The 16775-nt window shown below is 33.6% G+C and overlaps 1 protein-coding gene across 2 annotated transcripts in view; it reads left to right on the forward strand.

The window, feature by feature from the left end:
- The window catches only part of LOC6036347 (troponin C), a 29813-nt gene extending 16158 nt beyond the window's left edge, over positions 1–13655 (forward strand). For both annotated transcript variants that reach the window (XM_038256787.1, XM_038256786.1), the window contains exons 2-4: positions 3656–3969; positions 12423–12532; positions 12597–13655. In XM_038256787.1, coding sequence (XP_038112715.1) covers positions 3656–3969; positions 12423–12532; positions 12597–12625 — 453 coding nt within the window. In that variant the 3' untranslated portion in view covers positions 12626–13655. The remainder of the gene's footprint in view (positions 1–3655; positions 3970–12422; positions 12533–12596) is intronic.
- Positions 13656–16775: the final 3120 nt, after the last annotated feature.

The raw sequence follows: 16775 nt of genomic DNA on the forward strand, positions 1-16775 counted from the left end.
TCCTCAATAACTGCCAAATCGTGCCGAATCGCGCCAGCCACACAAATCGAACTCCTGTCAGATTAACTGGCAAAATTATTGACCACGCCGGTTGAAAGATTTGAACTTTCCCAGAAGCACTTTAAATAGCTGAGCGCGCGCCCACGCCGCCTAAAATTTAAAGCCGGAAAGATTCGTCCAGTTCGAGTTGAGTTGAGGCGTGCCGAAAGCGGATAAATTAGTGAGTTTATAAATCTCACCGAAAATACTTATTAATGAGTGCGTGCCTGCCGTCGGCTTCGGTCCGACTGGTTGTTTACATGCTCTACCTAACTGACTGACAGGAAGCTTGTAAGTCCCGCGGTGGAGGAAACGAGGGAGCGGTTCTGGTGCGCGACACATCAGAGGAAAAGTGGCCGACAAAGATGCGGACAAAGTGTGGAGTGATGAGGCGAATATTAGTTGGAATGTTGACATTCCAAAGAGATTTGTTCATTTTTATAAAATGTGTAACCGCTTTGCTAGAATGATTAGCAGTATGTTTCTGTTGAAAAGATGAGTTTTTGCTGTTCATTAATTTATAACAGAATTTGATTAATGCGACTTTTAAAAATGATATCAAAATCAAAAAAAGTTTTGAAAATGTTGGTCGTCGTTGATCGTCACCCGCGACAGACACGGACGACGAAACAAGGAGAAACGCATAAAGTAACTTTTTCAAAACTTTTTTTCGTAAAATCGCGATAAGTCGTGATGTTTTTAAGCAAACCCCTTGTGTCTATACATCAAAATTTTTAGAAATTGTCTGCTCTACAACTTTGTAGAACATTGTTACACTCTAAAAAATAACCCTGCAAAGTTAGAAAAAACACGAAATTTTAAAATGAAAATTTTTGTTCTAAATGAAAAAATGACCCTTCTGGGTCAATGTAGATTCGAAAAGTACATTAAATTTCCGAAAAAATGACATGTTCCAAAAATTTTTACAGTCGAGTAACGGAAAATGGGAGAATTTTCAAAACTTTTTTAGTGTTTATTTCGATGAAAAATACGTTTTTCCGGAATTCTGAGTACGCCATCAAATCGAGCGTCTAATTTTACATAAAAGTTTCTTTGACACCAAATTTCTATCTCATCACCGTTTCAGGCTGCAAATTATTGAAAAACTCCTCTTTTTTCGCATGTTCAAAAATGGAAGGGGTCGTACCGCCCCTCCATCACGAGATATCAAAAAACGGACCTCGGATTCGTGATCAGGGACAAAAGTTACCCCCTAGGACAAAGTTTCACGCAAATCGAAGAGGGGTCGGGGCAACTTTTTCCGATTTCGTGTGAGTTGGTAAAGAATTACCCAAATAGAAATACATTTATTTGAATCAAAAATGTTTAAAATATTTAAAAAAATAATTAAAGTGTGAATAATTTAGCCTATTTCATAGTTAATTGCGCTTTTTCTTTTACATTTTCAGAAATGAAATCAATTTTTGATTTATTGAAATTCTAAAAAAAAAATCAAATTTTTCTTTGTTGCATTCCACGAAACCGGACATTTTTTAAAGAGACCAAAATTGACTGGTTTGTTTGTATCCTTCACGAGTTATCAATATTTTTGAAAAAGTTTTTTTTTTATTAAAGTGATGATTTCGATCTTAATACTTTTTTTTCGAAGTGTTTGCCGTTAATACTTAATCGTGAGCCGTTGCCTGCATTTTTGCGAAATTGATGTATGGTTTCAAAATATTGGATTTTTTTTTCTAAATGATTACGAACTGGTTGGTAAAAAATAAAACATTTTTACATTTTTTTTTTTCAGAGGACGCGTATTTCAATAATATTTATTTATTTAGCAAACTATAAAGGATGCCAATGTTTTTCAAAGTTTTTTCAATCAAAGATTATAAAACAACAAACAAAATACAAATTTAAATAACATGTAATGTTATCTTCAAACATTTTTTTTCTTTTTTTTAATAAAATTTATTTTGAAACTGATGATTCAAATCCATGTTTATTTTTTTCTAAACTCAATATTTCCAAGAAATTTTATGACAATGCAAGACAATGCAAATAAAGCATCAGTTCCAAAAATGTGCACAGAAAAAAAAATCATGATAATATTACATCTGGGAAGGGTTACATCTTTTATGTCAGAAAAAAGGTGTAATTTTAACACTTTTCTGGTGTAATGTCACTTTTTCAGTCTAAATTGAGGTAAAATTACATCATAAAAGAGGTAATATTCAACCTTCCAAAATTACAGCTTCCAAATTTACATTTTTTTTTCTGTGTGGTTAAATTCTTTGTATTTGGATTTCCTGTCAAAACTATGCTTGCCTTAAATCATTTCAAAGTAGAGCAGTTCTCTACGAAATCGGTTCTGATATGTTTTAGGGGACATCAAATGCCAACTTTTCAGAAATTTACAGATTGGGAAAAAAAAAAATTTCGATCGAATTATGAATTTTTTAATCAATACTAGTTTTTTTAAAAAAATCTAAATTGTGGTTGCAAACAGGAAAATTTATGTTTTCTAAGTCTCACCCAAACAACCTACGTTTTTATTGTCGATATCTCAGCAACTAATAGTCCAATTTTCAATGTTAAAATATGAAATATTCGTGAATCTTTTCGAAAACAAAATTTTCTTTTTTTTAAATCAAAACTAACCTTTCAAAATGGCGTAATATTGCATGTTTGGTCCTTTTGAAATGTTAGGCTTGATTTATTTATTTTTAAAGAGCCGGATTAAAAAATGCAACAAAAAACGAATGACCGAAATCTCATAGAATTACTCAGTAGTACTTTTCAGCACTGGTACTGCATTTTTGGTAGGGAAAAGTAGGCCATTTCGTTTCTCCAGAAGGACAGGAAAAATTGACCGTTTCTTAGTGGAATTGCAAAAATATATAGAAATATTGCAACATTTCAATGAAAAAAAAAGCATTATACACCTGTTCAGTTGTTTTGCAATCAAAAGTTTTCAAAATTTCTAGGTTTTGACGAAAATTTTATTTTTATGAGAAATGTTTTTGTGGTGCTGAATACTGTAATTTCATCAAAGTTCAAAATATTTTCAAACGAACGCAAACAAGCTAAATATGATTTTTAATGCAAAAAAATGTATTTTAGATTGTTTTGAGTTGATCAGACTTCTATTCCCACTGCAATTTTCCTATTTTACGGAAAAAAAATGCCTCCTGATTGTCCGAACCAATTTTGAAGGGGGCGGACGACATACATTTTGAAAAATATTTGCAACGGCCTAGCTAAGTTTTAAAATTTGCAGCAAAACACACTATAAAAATTGAGGAAATAAGAAAAAAATGTTGAAGATTTGAGGTTAGACATCAGGCCTGATAACAATAGCGAAAAACGGATAAAACTTTAGTGGTAAAAACAAATAAAAGTGAAATACAAGACAAATACGTTCTGATTACAACCACATTTCATATATGAAGAGTGACAACACAGCACGGGGTTTTTCGTTTTTGTTGAATATGTCAGGATGGGAAACGAGTTTTGAGGGTCTGTGAAGATCAAAAGGTGACGCATTGAAAGCTTTCCCAAAATGCACATGGAACTAGATGACACAATCACGACGAAATCTTAAAATTTTAAATTTCATGAAAATCGCAATAATGGTCAATTATTGAAACTATTTTTCATTGTTCCACAGGAAGATGAGGAGCAACGGTTGATCATCATGCGCAAGGCGTTCCAGATGTTCGACACGACCAAGAGCGGCCTGATCGAGACGGTCAAGATCTCGACGATCCTGAACACGCTCGGCCAGCAGTTTGACGAGGGCGAGCTGCAGGACCTGATCGACGAGGAGGACCCGGACAACACGGGGAAGGTCAACTTCGACGGGTTCGCCAACATTGCCTCCAACTTCCTGATAGAGGAGGAGGACGCGGAAGCGATGCAGCAGGAGTTGAAGGAGGCGTTCCGGTTGTACGATCGCGAGGGCAACGGTTACATTACCACAAGGTTGGTGTTGATTGCTCGTAGATTTAGTCGGTTGAAATCTTGACCTCGTTGTCATCGTTGATTGAAAGTAGCTTCTGATGTAAATCAGTTCAAAAACATCATTTCCATTTCCCAACTCTCACAAACCTCCTAACCAAACATGTCCCAGTGACTCCGATTTGTGCCATTTCTGCCTCCGCTCCTCCGGTTGACAGCCCCAGATAGTAATCCCACATTGAATTATTTAGTGCCCATCTAGCGGATGTGCCTACGGTGCAAACCGAAAATAGTCCCAACTTTCTATGCTTCCACTAGCCGAGAGTGACGGCCTTTCAAATGGGACCTTTCCCCTGAGAAAGTAAGCTGGTCTAGCTTTTCCGGCCCAGGACCGGCGGCCACCGGACGAAGCCGAATCCAGGTCACACGACCGTGAAAATTTGCCTGCTCGCAGCTTCAGCTTTAGTGTGCAACTACCAAGGGTTTTTTTTTCGTATAAGGTTGGCCGACGTGTCCGACAGTAGGTGAGAAAGAGGGAGTAAGCGAAAAAAAAATGAAAAGTTATATTGGAGACACCCATCTGCTGCTGCACGGAATAGAGTCCCCGAAAACAACCTTTTTGGGAGGCGACCAACGTGGGAAGGGAGAAGAAGAAAAAAAAACCTGTCAGAGTAAGCAGAATTATCATATAAATCAAGGGACAGAGGGGGGAACGGCTCAATGTTTTTGTCCTTGGGTTTGAAATTTATTGGGTTTACGCTTGAGCAATGTTAATTTGCAGTTTTTTGGTTGAAAAAAGTACAGAAAGATCAAGGATAATTTATAAATAATTTATGTTATAGAAAATGAAAGATCAAAAATTAAGTAAAAAAGGGAATAGGAAATTTGGAAAACAAATTCAGTCTGCAAAAATGTCTCAATTTGTAAAATAAATGTATGCTTCAAACTGTTTAGCAGCGATTTCAGAGGATTTGTCACTCACTTTCACACACACGCACAGACTGTACTAATTTTGGAAGGTTTGAGGTTCCTATCGAAAAAAAACTATGTAGTTTGAAGTTACCCTTAAAACGGTTTTGACTCCACACTTCGGGGTTTGCTAGATAGTTACTCGTTGTCTTGGAATTTGCAAGATAGTTGCAGCTTTGATTTCAGTAGCCCCGAGGAAGCCCGGATTTGAACCACCCTAATGCTTATTCAACCTTTACAAATGTTCATCCAGATTTTATAAAATGTTATTTCACTGAAAACTTTTTTTCAGCAAAAAAATAACTCAAGATTAATTTTTCTTTTCAAAAATTTTTTTGTCAGTATATAATGTTTCAAACATGAATTAACATATTTTATGAATTTTTAGATTGTTTCGTTATTTTTTTTTAATTTTTGTCGAAGTTTTCCAATATTTCAAATATGAACAGTTCTTTAATTGCAATGCTTTCGAGAATAATGAATTCATTCATATACCTATTTATGTCCTTTCATTTTTTTTTTTTTTCAAAAACATATTTTCATATCAAGCAATTTTTTTAAAAAAAAAAGGTCAAATAAACAAAATTTCCATTTTTGCTTGTGTTTTTAAATAGCTCTGTCTCAAAGCGGTTTCAAAGCACCTCAAAAATCTGAATTAAAAATAATGTTTACTGGACCTTGGGATTTTTGTGAGTTTTTTTTATTTTTTTTTTTCAAACATTTGTTTTTTTTCGAAAAAATATATTTTTGGCTTTTAATTGAAAAAAAAATAATAAAAGCAAATGGTTTTTTTTTTTTGAAGAATGTCAACAATATTTGAAATGTAGCACAAACGGGATTAAATTATTTTTGAAAAGTATGACAATCTCTGAAGGCGGCAGTTTTTTTTTCTTTTTTTTTTTTTGACAATCTCTGAACAATTATCGATTTCAACATTTTTGCTCAGGTTTGAAATAAAAAATAAACTCACAAAAGAATTACCCAAACACTGATTTATTTTTGGACAATGATGAAATTCTTTTAAATATGTTTGGGTTCAGACTTTTTCAGAAACAGGAATAAATTATGTTGCAAGAACATAAACCTCTTTGAAATATGTTAGAATTAAGTATGTTCCTTTTAAAAGAACTGCCTTTGTTCCCGGGCAGACGGTAATAACAAAATTCATGCCATTTCAATAACAAATTCTGTTAAAATAACAAAAAGTGTTATGGATTCTTCTTGAAAAAATCATTTTTGCATAAGAGTGGAATAACAGTTTATGTTATCATAACAAAATTTGTTATTGGTCTGATATTGATTGAAAGCAAACACAACTTGGGAATAACATTTTTTGTTATGGAAGAATAACTCCAAATGTTATTGAGATGGTCGGATTAGTTGTTAAAATAACAAAAATTAATAACAAAGATTTGTTTGAAGAATAACTAAACATGTTATCAGTCTGTTATTACAATAACATTCCAATAACAAAAAAATCATAACGGCGAATAACAAAACATGTTATAAATAACATTAAATGTTATTGGCTAAGTATTTTCAAATATCAAAAAATGTTATTCCAAAGTTATTACCGTCTGCTCGGGTTTGTAAGAATGGAATAACTCACAAAAAATTAACAAAATCAATATCAAAACAACAATTAATAATTTAAAAAAATATATCAGGAGCACTCTGAAATTTCACAGAAACAGGAAAAATGTTTTATCAAAAAATAAAATTATTTGAAAAAAATAAAATTTTGATGGATAAAGAAATAAACTTAAAACTTTATGAAATGCTTTTTACTGCGTTGAAAATCATACATGTTTGAGCTCGATTGTAACTATTTTAATATTTTCTGAAATTCTAGTGTTTAGTTCCGCAAAAAAGATTTTTTTTCGCAAAAACGATTTTTGGTCAATGCCTGAATTTTAAAAAAAAATTAAAATAATTATGATTGCAAAACAATTAGACTTGTGTAAAATGCTTTCATAAAAAATTTTATTATTTAATAGTTGAAACTATGGCTGGATTTTTTCTTACTTCTCACGATTTTTTTTTTAATTTTTGACCATGTTTGAATTTTTGTTAACTTATAGATAAGGATGAAGTTTTGGATCCCTGGTTTTTGGTATTTTTTGTAGCAAGATAACGGTTGTTTTAACTAAACCCTATTGGTGTTCCTTAGTTAGAACAGTTATAATTTAGGATATAATGACTGACTATCGGTCCCTACCAGATATTTGTTTTTTAAAAGGACCTAATAAAAACAGGCTTACACAGAAAAAAATGATGGTAATATTCATCAGGAAATGGTGACAGATTTTGTGTTTAAAAAAAATGATTAATTTTACCTAAGAAAATGATGAATTTTCATCAGTTTTTGATGAAAATTCATCGGGTTCACATTTTTACACATTTTTTATGTAATATTACTCAAAAAAGAGGTAATATTCAACCTACAAAATTTTCAACATGCCAAAATTCATTTTTTTTCTGTGTATAGAATGAAAAAAGTTTGGCATATTGTAAATTATTTGTCTCATTTATTCTGAAAAATTATGCCTTAATTATATTATTCACATTACGTAACTTAATTCCAAATCCCAAATTCTTTTTCCAGAAACAACTGCAATCCACTCCATGCGCACATTTCATTCGATTGGAATTTCACGCCAGCAAATTCATCCACCGCCGACCCCGTGTCGAACCCCTCCAAAAAAAACAAGACAATTTCGCGCACATTCCCCCTTCGTTCGAAAGTCACGGCCTCCTGGACCATCTGCTGTGTATCACCCGACCCGGCCGACGTCGCGACGCCAATGTCGACGTCGACGGTCGTGCGGTTTCACCCTCAATTTCCAATGTCCTGCGATCCCGAAATTTTCGCCCATGGCCTCCTTGGTTTGGGGGGTTGACAGGTTGACTAGCACCTTTTCCTAACCGCACAAAAAAAGAACTCTCTCTAAATCCAACTCGAACCGGTATAAATCCGTCGGGAGTGACTTTTATGGGCGTGTTTGTGAGATGGTGTTAAAATAAACAGTTTACAGTTTTTCATTGCTGCCACATTCCACTTTGGCAGAACTCTGGACAAGCCAGATGATAAGTGAATGAATGTTTTCATTCTGTTTTTTTTACTTCCTCTTGCACACCCTGGTCAACATTCCTAAAGCAATCTGGTGGTCAACAAGTGAGGAAACTGACCGCAAAGTTATCTGGATGTTACACTTGGCGCCGTTGTTGATCTTGCCGCTAATTGGTTTTTCACCGGCGGGGCTCAAAAAGTGACACTCGGAACTTAACACCACCCTTGAACTGGTGAAAAGGGTTGACAACGACAGAGATACCATTCTGAAAGTGTCTTTTTGTAATTCGAAACGACTTAATTCTTCCAAAAGTGTCCATTATAGTTGCGCCATTTTCAAAGCCTACTCTTGAACTCGCCTTCCCTACTCTGACAGAAAGCACCTGGACGACGCGTAGGCGAACACACCAATCTGTCATAAATCATCTTAGTTGAGTAAACACAAGCCGCCGTCATAACATTCGTTGCCACTTTTTCGTCAAAGTAAATAAACACATCTGTCTTGTTGTGGAATTTCCTATGACGAGAAGCAAAAAAAAATCAAAAAGACCGCGCGTCTCCATCGTTGAAAGCGTTGATTTTTTTTTGTAAGGAAGCCCCTGACTGAAGCATTAATGATGATGAGAGGACATTTTGTGAGTTTTAAAGCGATGAGAAATGTGAAGAATGTGGTATTCATAAAAGAGCACAGAGGCATCGGTAAACAGTAAAAACGTGTGAATTTGAAAGGTTGAATATTACCTCTGAGCAACTCTCTACGAAATCGGCCGATTTCGACCATTTTCATTTTTTGTGTTTTTTTTATTTGACTTAAACTATGACCAAATAAGCTATTTTGCGTCATTGGTTCACCCATACAAGTTTCCATACAATTTTGGCTGCTGTCCATACAAAAATGATGTGTAAATATTCAAACAGCTGTAACTTTTGAGTGAATTTTCTGATCAATTTGGTATCTTCGGCAAAGTTGTAGGTATTGTTGAGGACTTTTGAGAAAAAAATAGGTACATGGAAAAAAAATTGCAGACTCAACTCAACTCAATTTCCCTAAATACGTTTTTTTTTTTTTTATTTGGGACGGAGTACATCTTTAACGTCAGAAAAAGTGTTTATTTTTCCCTCTGAAAATGTGTAATTTTTTTACTTTTCTATAATGTAATTTCCCTTTTTCAGTCTAAATTGAGGGAAAATTACATTAAAAAAGGTACAGTCCAGAATCAATTATCAGAAGGCGTTGGCAAAATTTCACTTCAGATAATCGAATCACGAAAAAAATTATTTTTTTCGATGTCTTATTTTTGATTGTTGAGCTTTGGTATGACAAAGCTAAAGTTACTAAGAATTTTTAAATTCAAGATGGCGGCCAAAATGGCGATGATGAAAATTGAAAAAAATGTCATTTTTATACTTTACAGGCAATCAACCATTAAAATATGACTAAAATGAAAAAAAAGAAAATAAAAAACAAGAAACACATTTTTTTGGTTCGTGATTCGATTATCCGAAGTCCCATACAAACCTTCGGATAATCAAACTTTGGATAGTCAAAACTTTGGTTAATCGAGTCAGGATTTTAATATTCAACCTTCCAAAATGACATCTTCCAAATTTATTCAATTTTTTACTGTGTTGAAACTGAAATCAAAAAAGCATAAATTTGCCAAAAGCAAAACGTTCGCTATGCATAAGAGCTCAAAAGCACTCACTTTTCTTTGACTAAGCGATTTTTTTATGCATTTTCAATTTATTAGAGTCATTTTGAAAAAAAAACATGAATTTTCCCAAAATACCGTATTCTTTGAAAACAGAAAAAAAAAACATTTCAATTTGCAAAATTTTGTAAGCATGAATAGAATTTTTGTAGAATATAATTTGTTTTCACAGAACTTCGTACTATCAAAAATTCTCAAATTTTCATTATTTTTTATAAGAGTTTTAATCGAAGCTTAATTCTATATGAAATATTGCATTTTTAGAGTTTTTGAAATAAAAAACCCAAAATTTTCATAAAATACGAAACTTTATGAAAATACGAAAATTTTCAATATTTTCAATTCAAGTAATCAACGATGCAAAATTGTGTTAACAAAAATACATAATAAAGTAAAAATGCATACCAAATTTTGCATTATTCGATATTCATTGAAAAATTTAAATTTTATAATATTTACCAAAATTTCAAAATTACGGTGAATGCAGAATTTTAGAATTTTACAATGATTAAAGCAGGCCTGCCCAACGTCCGGCCCGCGGGCCGGATCCGGCCCCTGAAGCCATTTCATCCGGCCCGCGACGGCTTATCAAATTAGTTCTATGACCGGCCCTTAAGGCTGCTCATGAAGTATTAAATAAATAAAATTATTGTCTGATTTAAAAAAAGAAGCTTAAGATCAAATTTTAACATATTATAAACACATTCTTCATGTTTGAATTTAATTTTAATAATTTTTATATTGATATTTTTTTAACTGAAAAAATGTGCAGGAAAACAACATTATCCATTTTGTAAAATTGTGAAATTTTTGAAAAAACTTGGATTGTTGTCTTAAAATTTACAAAAAGTATTTAAATGTTATTTCTTTCAGTTTTAACTTTGTTTACTTGATTTTGTATTAATTTTTTTTTAAATAAATAAGTAAGCAAAACTAATGTTTTTTTCTAGAAAAACTTTTAAGTGATAAAGTTTAAAAAAAAAGCTTAAAAATCAAATTAATCATACTGAAAATAGATTCCTGCAAACATTTTAAAATATTAAGAAATTTATCAAAAACTTCAAAAAATTGCAACGTTGCAATGTTTGTTTTATAAAAAAATATATATCCAGGTATTTAATTGCAATAGTCAAAAAAAATATCTATACAATTCCAAACAAACAAAAATTAAAATAAGTCAAATAAACACATTTTTGAATATTATCTTTGTTTTTCATTCTTAAAATCAAGATATGTGAATCATATTTGCAACACTAGTCCTTTTATGTATTTACTTTAGAAGAACCCAATCATAAGAAAATTGAAAAAAAATGTGTTTACTTTTTCAACTTTTATCAAATATCAGTTCCGGCCCGCTACTGCTTCAGAAATATGAGACCTGGCCCGCAGGACCAAAAGGTTGGGCACCCCTGGATTAAAGTAAATAAGTAAAATTAAAATTGGTATCGTTCGTTATCCGTATTAAAAGTTACTAAAATTTAAGATTTAAAACAATTTTTGAAAATTTAATTATTTAAAATTACCAACAAAAAATGGATATTTACAAAAAAAAATCAATGATTTCAAAAAGAAAATTGTTTGAAGATATTTTAAATCGTACTTCGATAACGATTCGATACTTTTAAAGAGGATATGATCTACTCAGAATCTAAAAAGCCATTTTGTAATTTATGGTTTGCCCTAACGAATTTGTAATAAGTAATAAGACAAGTTGTCCATACAAAAAATCTACGAATTTCAAAATAAACTTAATCTTAAGAACAGATTTTCTGACCGATTCTGTGTCTGTAAGTTTTTCAATAATCACGATTTTGGACAAATAAAAAATAAGTTACGTTGCCAAAATGATTTTTTCCTGAACATTTTTTAGTTCTTTAGCTGTAGTAGGTGCAAGCAAAAAACGGAAAATCGATGATTCCTAAATGTCTTTTAAATTTACTTTTTTAATGCTCATTTTTCAGCAGCAACTTGACTGATTTTCATGTCTTAAGAAGAAACATTCATGCTCTTTTGACTTGAAACATTTAAAAGATAAAAAAAATCTTTCGTTTGAAAATGAACATTGAAAAATGTTTCATTCAAGTTTGATAGGAGTCGGTTGAAATCGTTATTTCAAGTCATGTTTTATACTATTTAAAGCAAAAGTATCACAAAATTCAAGAGAAAATTACATTTAAAGTCTTGACAGAAGTTGGCAAAATATTGGAGGGTTCCTATTTTCTTTTTTTCTTTTTTCATTCAAATATCAAGTTTTGAGTTAGTGTCTTTTTCTTAACATTGGCATTGCAAATAATATTTTATTAAATAATCACGCTTGAATACAATTTTTTGTCACCTGAATTAGGAGAGTTCATTTTGAAAATGCATCGATAAAAAAAAACTGCTGAAAATAAACCTTGAAGCATCTTAAGAAAAGATTAATAAGCATATTTCTCAAATTAGTACTTTTTCCACTCCACAACACATGTTCCTATCCTTGCCCGACATCAACCATCCGTTCGACACAACACACACACACACACCAGACACACTTCCAGTCACGCAAAGATTTATCTCCTCATCTTAGTTTTCCCAATTCACTCGTGTTCATCATCATTAGCAAGTGAAATGTCGGCGGCGGCGTCGGTGGTTCCTCTGTTCAAATGCTTGCTTCTTTTTTCTCTTTTTTTTTGCCCGCCAGGCGCCATCGTTTTTCATCATCCGGTCTTTTTTCTTCTTCTTTTCAGTACACTGAAGGAGATCTTGGCCGCCCTGGACGACAAGCTGTCGAGCGAGGACCTGGACGGAATCATCCAGGAAATCGATACCGACGGTTCCGGCACTGTTGATTTCGATGGTAAGATTGAATGAGCTATGCTGCTCTTCTGAAGATGCTAATCATTATGCTTGTTTTGTTGCAGAATTCATGGAGATGATGACCGGAGAATAATTTGCCGATTACCGGGGAAAAAGATCCGGCTTGCCATGCCATCATCGTCCTCCCCGCCCAAAACAGCTCCAAGCAACAAACAAAACGACAACGTTTTGCGAGAGTTCCAGCAATTTCTTCAGTTTTTTTTTTATTTTTCGTTTGTTTGTGCCAAAACACGTGTCCACCCCCGCATCTTCCCAGCATCGATAACAAAAAGAAAACAAGAGCAACGTGGGCTCGACATCTGTGCTTCCTTCCGGTTGACTACCAAACGACGAAGTCAAGTCAAGGTTTCTTCATTTCAGAAAGATGCTGGATTGCAATTCACCTGCTTTCAAATACAATTTTACCTGCGCTGTTCTTTTGCTCCCTTTCAATCACGTACACCACTTTCCATTTCAAAACACTTTGCCATCCGAGCGAAATTCCTTCTAAAAGCTTCGTTTTATGCTCTACTCGGAACTACCTTCTACCACTATCTTGGTGGATGCATACTTTCACATTTCCTACTATCTTCTTCCCATTTTCCTCTTCATTCAGAGAAAAAAAACCTATTTTCGAATTCAAATTGACTTGCAATTGAATTTTATTCAAATTATACGTTCTTCTCTTCAAGACGAAGAAGCTCTTTCTTGACTTGTTTTTCCTTCCCGTTCAAAACATCTGTCACAGCTGCCACTCTTTCTCTCCTTTTTTCTGCTCGTTGCATCTGCTTGTACAATCTGCTTCACAAGTAAGATGGAAGCTGCTGTTTTGTTTTTCATCCTCTTCACCCCTTCTTTCACTTTCCTCTCCACAACCACTCTGTACTACTTTCCTTTTTTTTCCCCCCTCTATCCACCTTGCTCTATCTTTTCCCACACACACTTTCATCACCCACAAAAATGTCACTTTTCTAGGGTATTGTTTTTGTTTTCTTTTGGAGTCAAGCAATAGAATACCACACTTATTGTTCATTGTAGATATGTTTAAGAGAAAAAAAATGAAGATGATATGATGTAATGTTATGAAAACGAGAATAAAGTGCCACACTATTTATTTTAAAAAAGTCGGGTGGTTTGATTTGTTTTAAGCTGTGTAAAGCCTTTTGTTTATCAATTAAGTAACGCATTTCTGTTTCAGATATTCAAAATTTTATGGTCAGTAAAAAATATAAAAGATTTGCCTGTCAAATGTTTATATTTTTTCAATGAGCATAAAAAATTAATTAAAATTATGAAATCCAAAATTTGGACAATTTAAAGCAAAAAAAGACATAGTTAAGTCTCAAGACCATCAAACCAAAATAGTAGTTTATGCAACAAGTTGCAAAAAGAGGATTTTTTCAGCACGAGTCGTACATTTATCCAACGAGGTTCACCGAGTTGGATAAATACGAAGAGTGCTGAAAAAATCAAGTTTTGCAACGAGTTCCATACAACATTTTTTGCAATTCCAAAAAACACACACTGAGTGAAATTTTATGTCAAATTTTCATGTATTTTGTCAATAACTCGTTTAAATCAAAAAAATGTTGAAAAGTGTTACTTTTCGAAACAAGTGCTGAAAAGTTCAACTTTTCAACACCCATTTGAGTGCTGAAAAATAGAACTTTTCAGCATTTATTTTGAAAAGTGTTGCTATTCGATTCTGTTATTTTTGGTACAGAAAAGTAGGCAATTTCGTCGTTCAAGAATGACAGGAAAAGTAAGTAGTTTCACGACGGAATTGCAAAAAATGATTTTTCTGTAGTTTTTCATGCTTCTTATTAATGAAATGTCCATCCAAAAATATTTTCAATTGGTTCAGAAATGCCATCGCTGTTTTCGTTTTTTAATCATTTTTCATCAGACCAGAGATATATGACCTTGTAATTATTCCAATTGGCAAATATTCTCGTAATTTTAAAAATAAAATGATTTCCTCAGTTTTAAAACAGCGACAAAAGATTTGCCCAGTTGATATATTTGGCATAATTTTAAAATTCCCTAGATACTTTATTCAGTATATACCATATAATCGGATTAACTACCTCCAGAATACTGGTAATTTCAAGTTGAATAATCTCTCCTCAACTCCCCCCCACCCCCTTCAAAAATCGCTCTAAAATTGAAAGGGTGAGAACAATATTTGAAAAAAATCAATGGAAAAGACACGCAATTAGCTTAATTAAGTACAATATAAAATGCATATTTCTTTTTGTCTGAACTTCAGTTTTAAACCAATGATTTCAAAACAACTCTGTTGTTGAATATTGTATTTAACAAAAATTTTTTTTTTTCGGCTATATTTTTTTTTAAATGTCCTAAAATTCAAAACTTATTTAAAATTAATTCTTTTCTCCATAAAATTTTCAGTACCGTAAACCGGTGTGGCTTTCATAGGATTTCAATTTGTTTTTGAAATATTTTCTAACAGGTAAGTTTTGTTCTCAACATTATTATTTTTAAAACATGTACTGGGTTAGGTCACACAAAATCCATGAACTATTTTGGAAAAATGTTTTTTTTTTCAGTATTTTTTAGAGAAATAGTTGATAAACATTAGTTGAAATTCAGGGGTGACTTCGACAGTCATATTTTTCTTGTTAAAATCAGATTTAAGGTGTTTAAACTTTTGAACGTTAAATGTACCATCACTAAAGTTGCTGATATATTTTTTAAGAAAAAAATCAACGTTTATGTTCAGCTAACTGAATTTATAAGGTTTTTTTTTATAAAATACACATAAATTATAGGTAAAATTGTAAAAAAGTCGGAATTTTGCCTGAAATTTGTTAAAACTAGTTTTGTTTAAAAAATTAACGATATATTTTATACTGTATACGAAGCACCAATCACAAGTTTTCACATTTTTGTTGAAAGTAACACAGGGTTATCTGGTGTGAGGAAATAAGATATCCTAGTCGTTTATTATTCGTCAAGTGATTAATACAATTCATGTTACATTATTGTTACATATCTGAGTGAGTGTAATTTCTTATAGTATTGATAACCTCAATTACTGGCACCACTGTGCCGATTGGCAACCATGCCATGTGATCATTACAAATGTACGATCACCTTGTATGCAAGCTTGTATGCGACCTTGCATACAATGTCACAGTCTCAACTGTGGTAATATGACGATCATAGAGATGTGTAAGTGTATCTTACTACGATCTATCAATGTCGAATTGTCATATGTTTGTTTATGTTTACAGCATGATCTTCGGTATCCCCGAGATCAAGATGATCACCCGAAAGTGATCGTATCACCAGCAGCTACCGTGCTGCTTTGAACAAACATGTATTTCAACACTTCCCCTCAATTCGCACATTGAGTAGTGTTCCGAAATCTTCGATGCTGGATCCGATATGGCTTCTGCGATGATCTCGTCGACCGGTTGCTCCTCAAGCGTCCAATGAACTCATGGATGAACCTCCAACCTCTGCGTTGATCTCGTCTTCCATTTGATCCTCTAGCGTCTGGTGAACCCATGGATGAACCTTCGACAGCATACTTCTCGATTCCGATGCTCTGCGAGTAACGTGCTGCTGCGCCGCGAGCCGAATGAATGTTGTCCTCATTGTGAATGAAATTCTCTAGTGTTGACCACACTAGGCATTCAGGTCTCCTTGTTCTGTACCTGTTGTTGACTACAACGAATTCGGTACGATGGGAACATCCCATGCTAACTGCGAGGCAGATGACCTATCTGTTCTCTCGACTTCTGTCGTTTTGTTAACCACAAAACTATGTTTCACAGTCTAGAAACATGACCCGGTAATGACGTTCTGTCATGTGTACCGTGCCTACTTATGCTCCAGCATAGTCCAACGGATGCGGAACTCCTCGAAGTCCGATTAGCTACGTCGCTCTTCGATGATGTCCGTTCTGCGTCACAAGCTATTCCCTAGGTGCTCAAAGTGTCGTCGGTGGAGCCGCGTGGTGCTTGATCGCCATCCTCTGCTTGTGTGAGTTTGCTGCATGCTTATGCTGCTGCGTGCGCCTGCACACTTCTGCTGTTGCCATTGATCGCCTGGTTGATCAATAATCCTGCGCTTGGGGTGCTCAAATTGTAACCCAATTGAGACTTACCAAAATCTAGCCGATTTTGCTGCGCATTCTCGTAGACAAACACTAGTCTACGGCCTTTGGTGTGACCCACCAGATCAGAATTCAAAGTAACCCTCTGATATTCTTCTCC

The sequence above is a fragment of the Culex quinquefasciatus genome, chromosome 2 (genome assembly GCF_015732765.1).
Source record: "Culex quinquefasciatus strain JHB chromosome 2, VPISU_Cqui_1.0_pri_paternal, whole genome shotgun sequence".
NCBI lineage: Eukaryota > Metazoa > Arthropoda > Insecta > Diptera > Culicidae > Culex > Culex quinquefasciatus.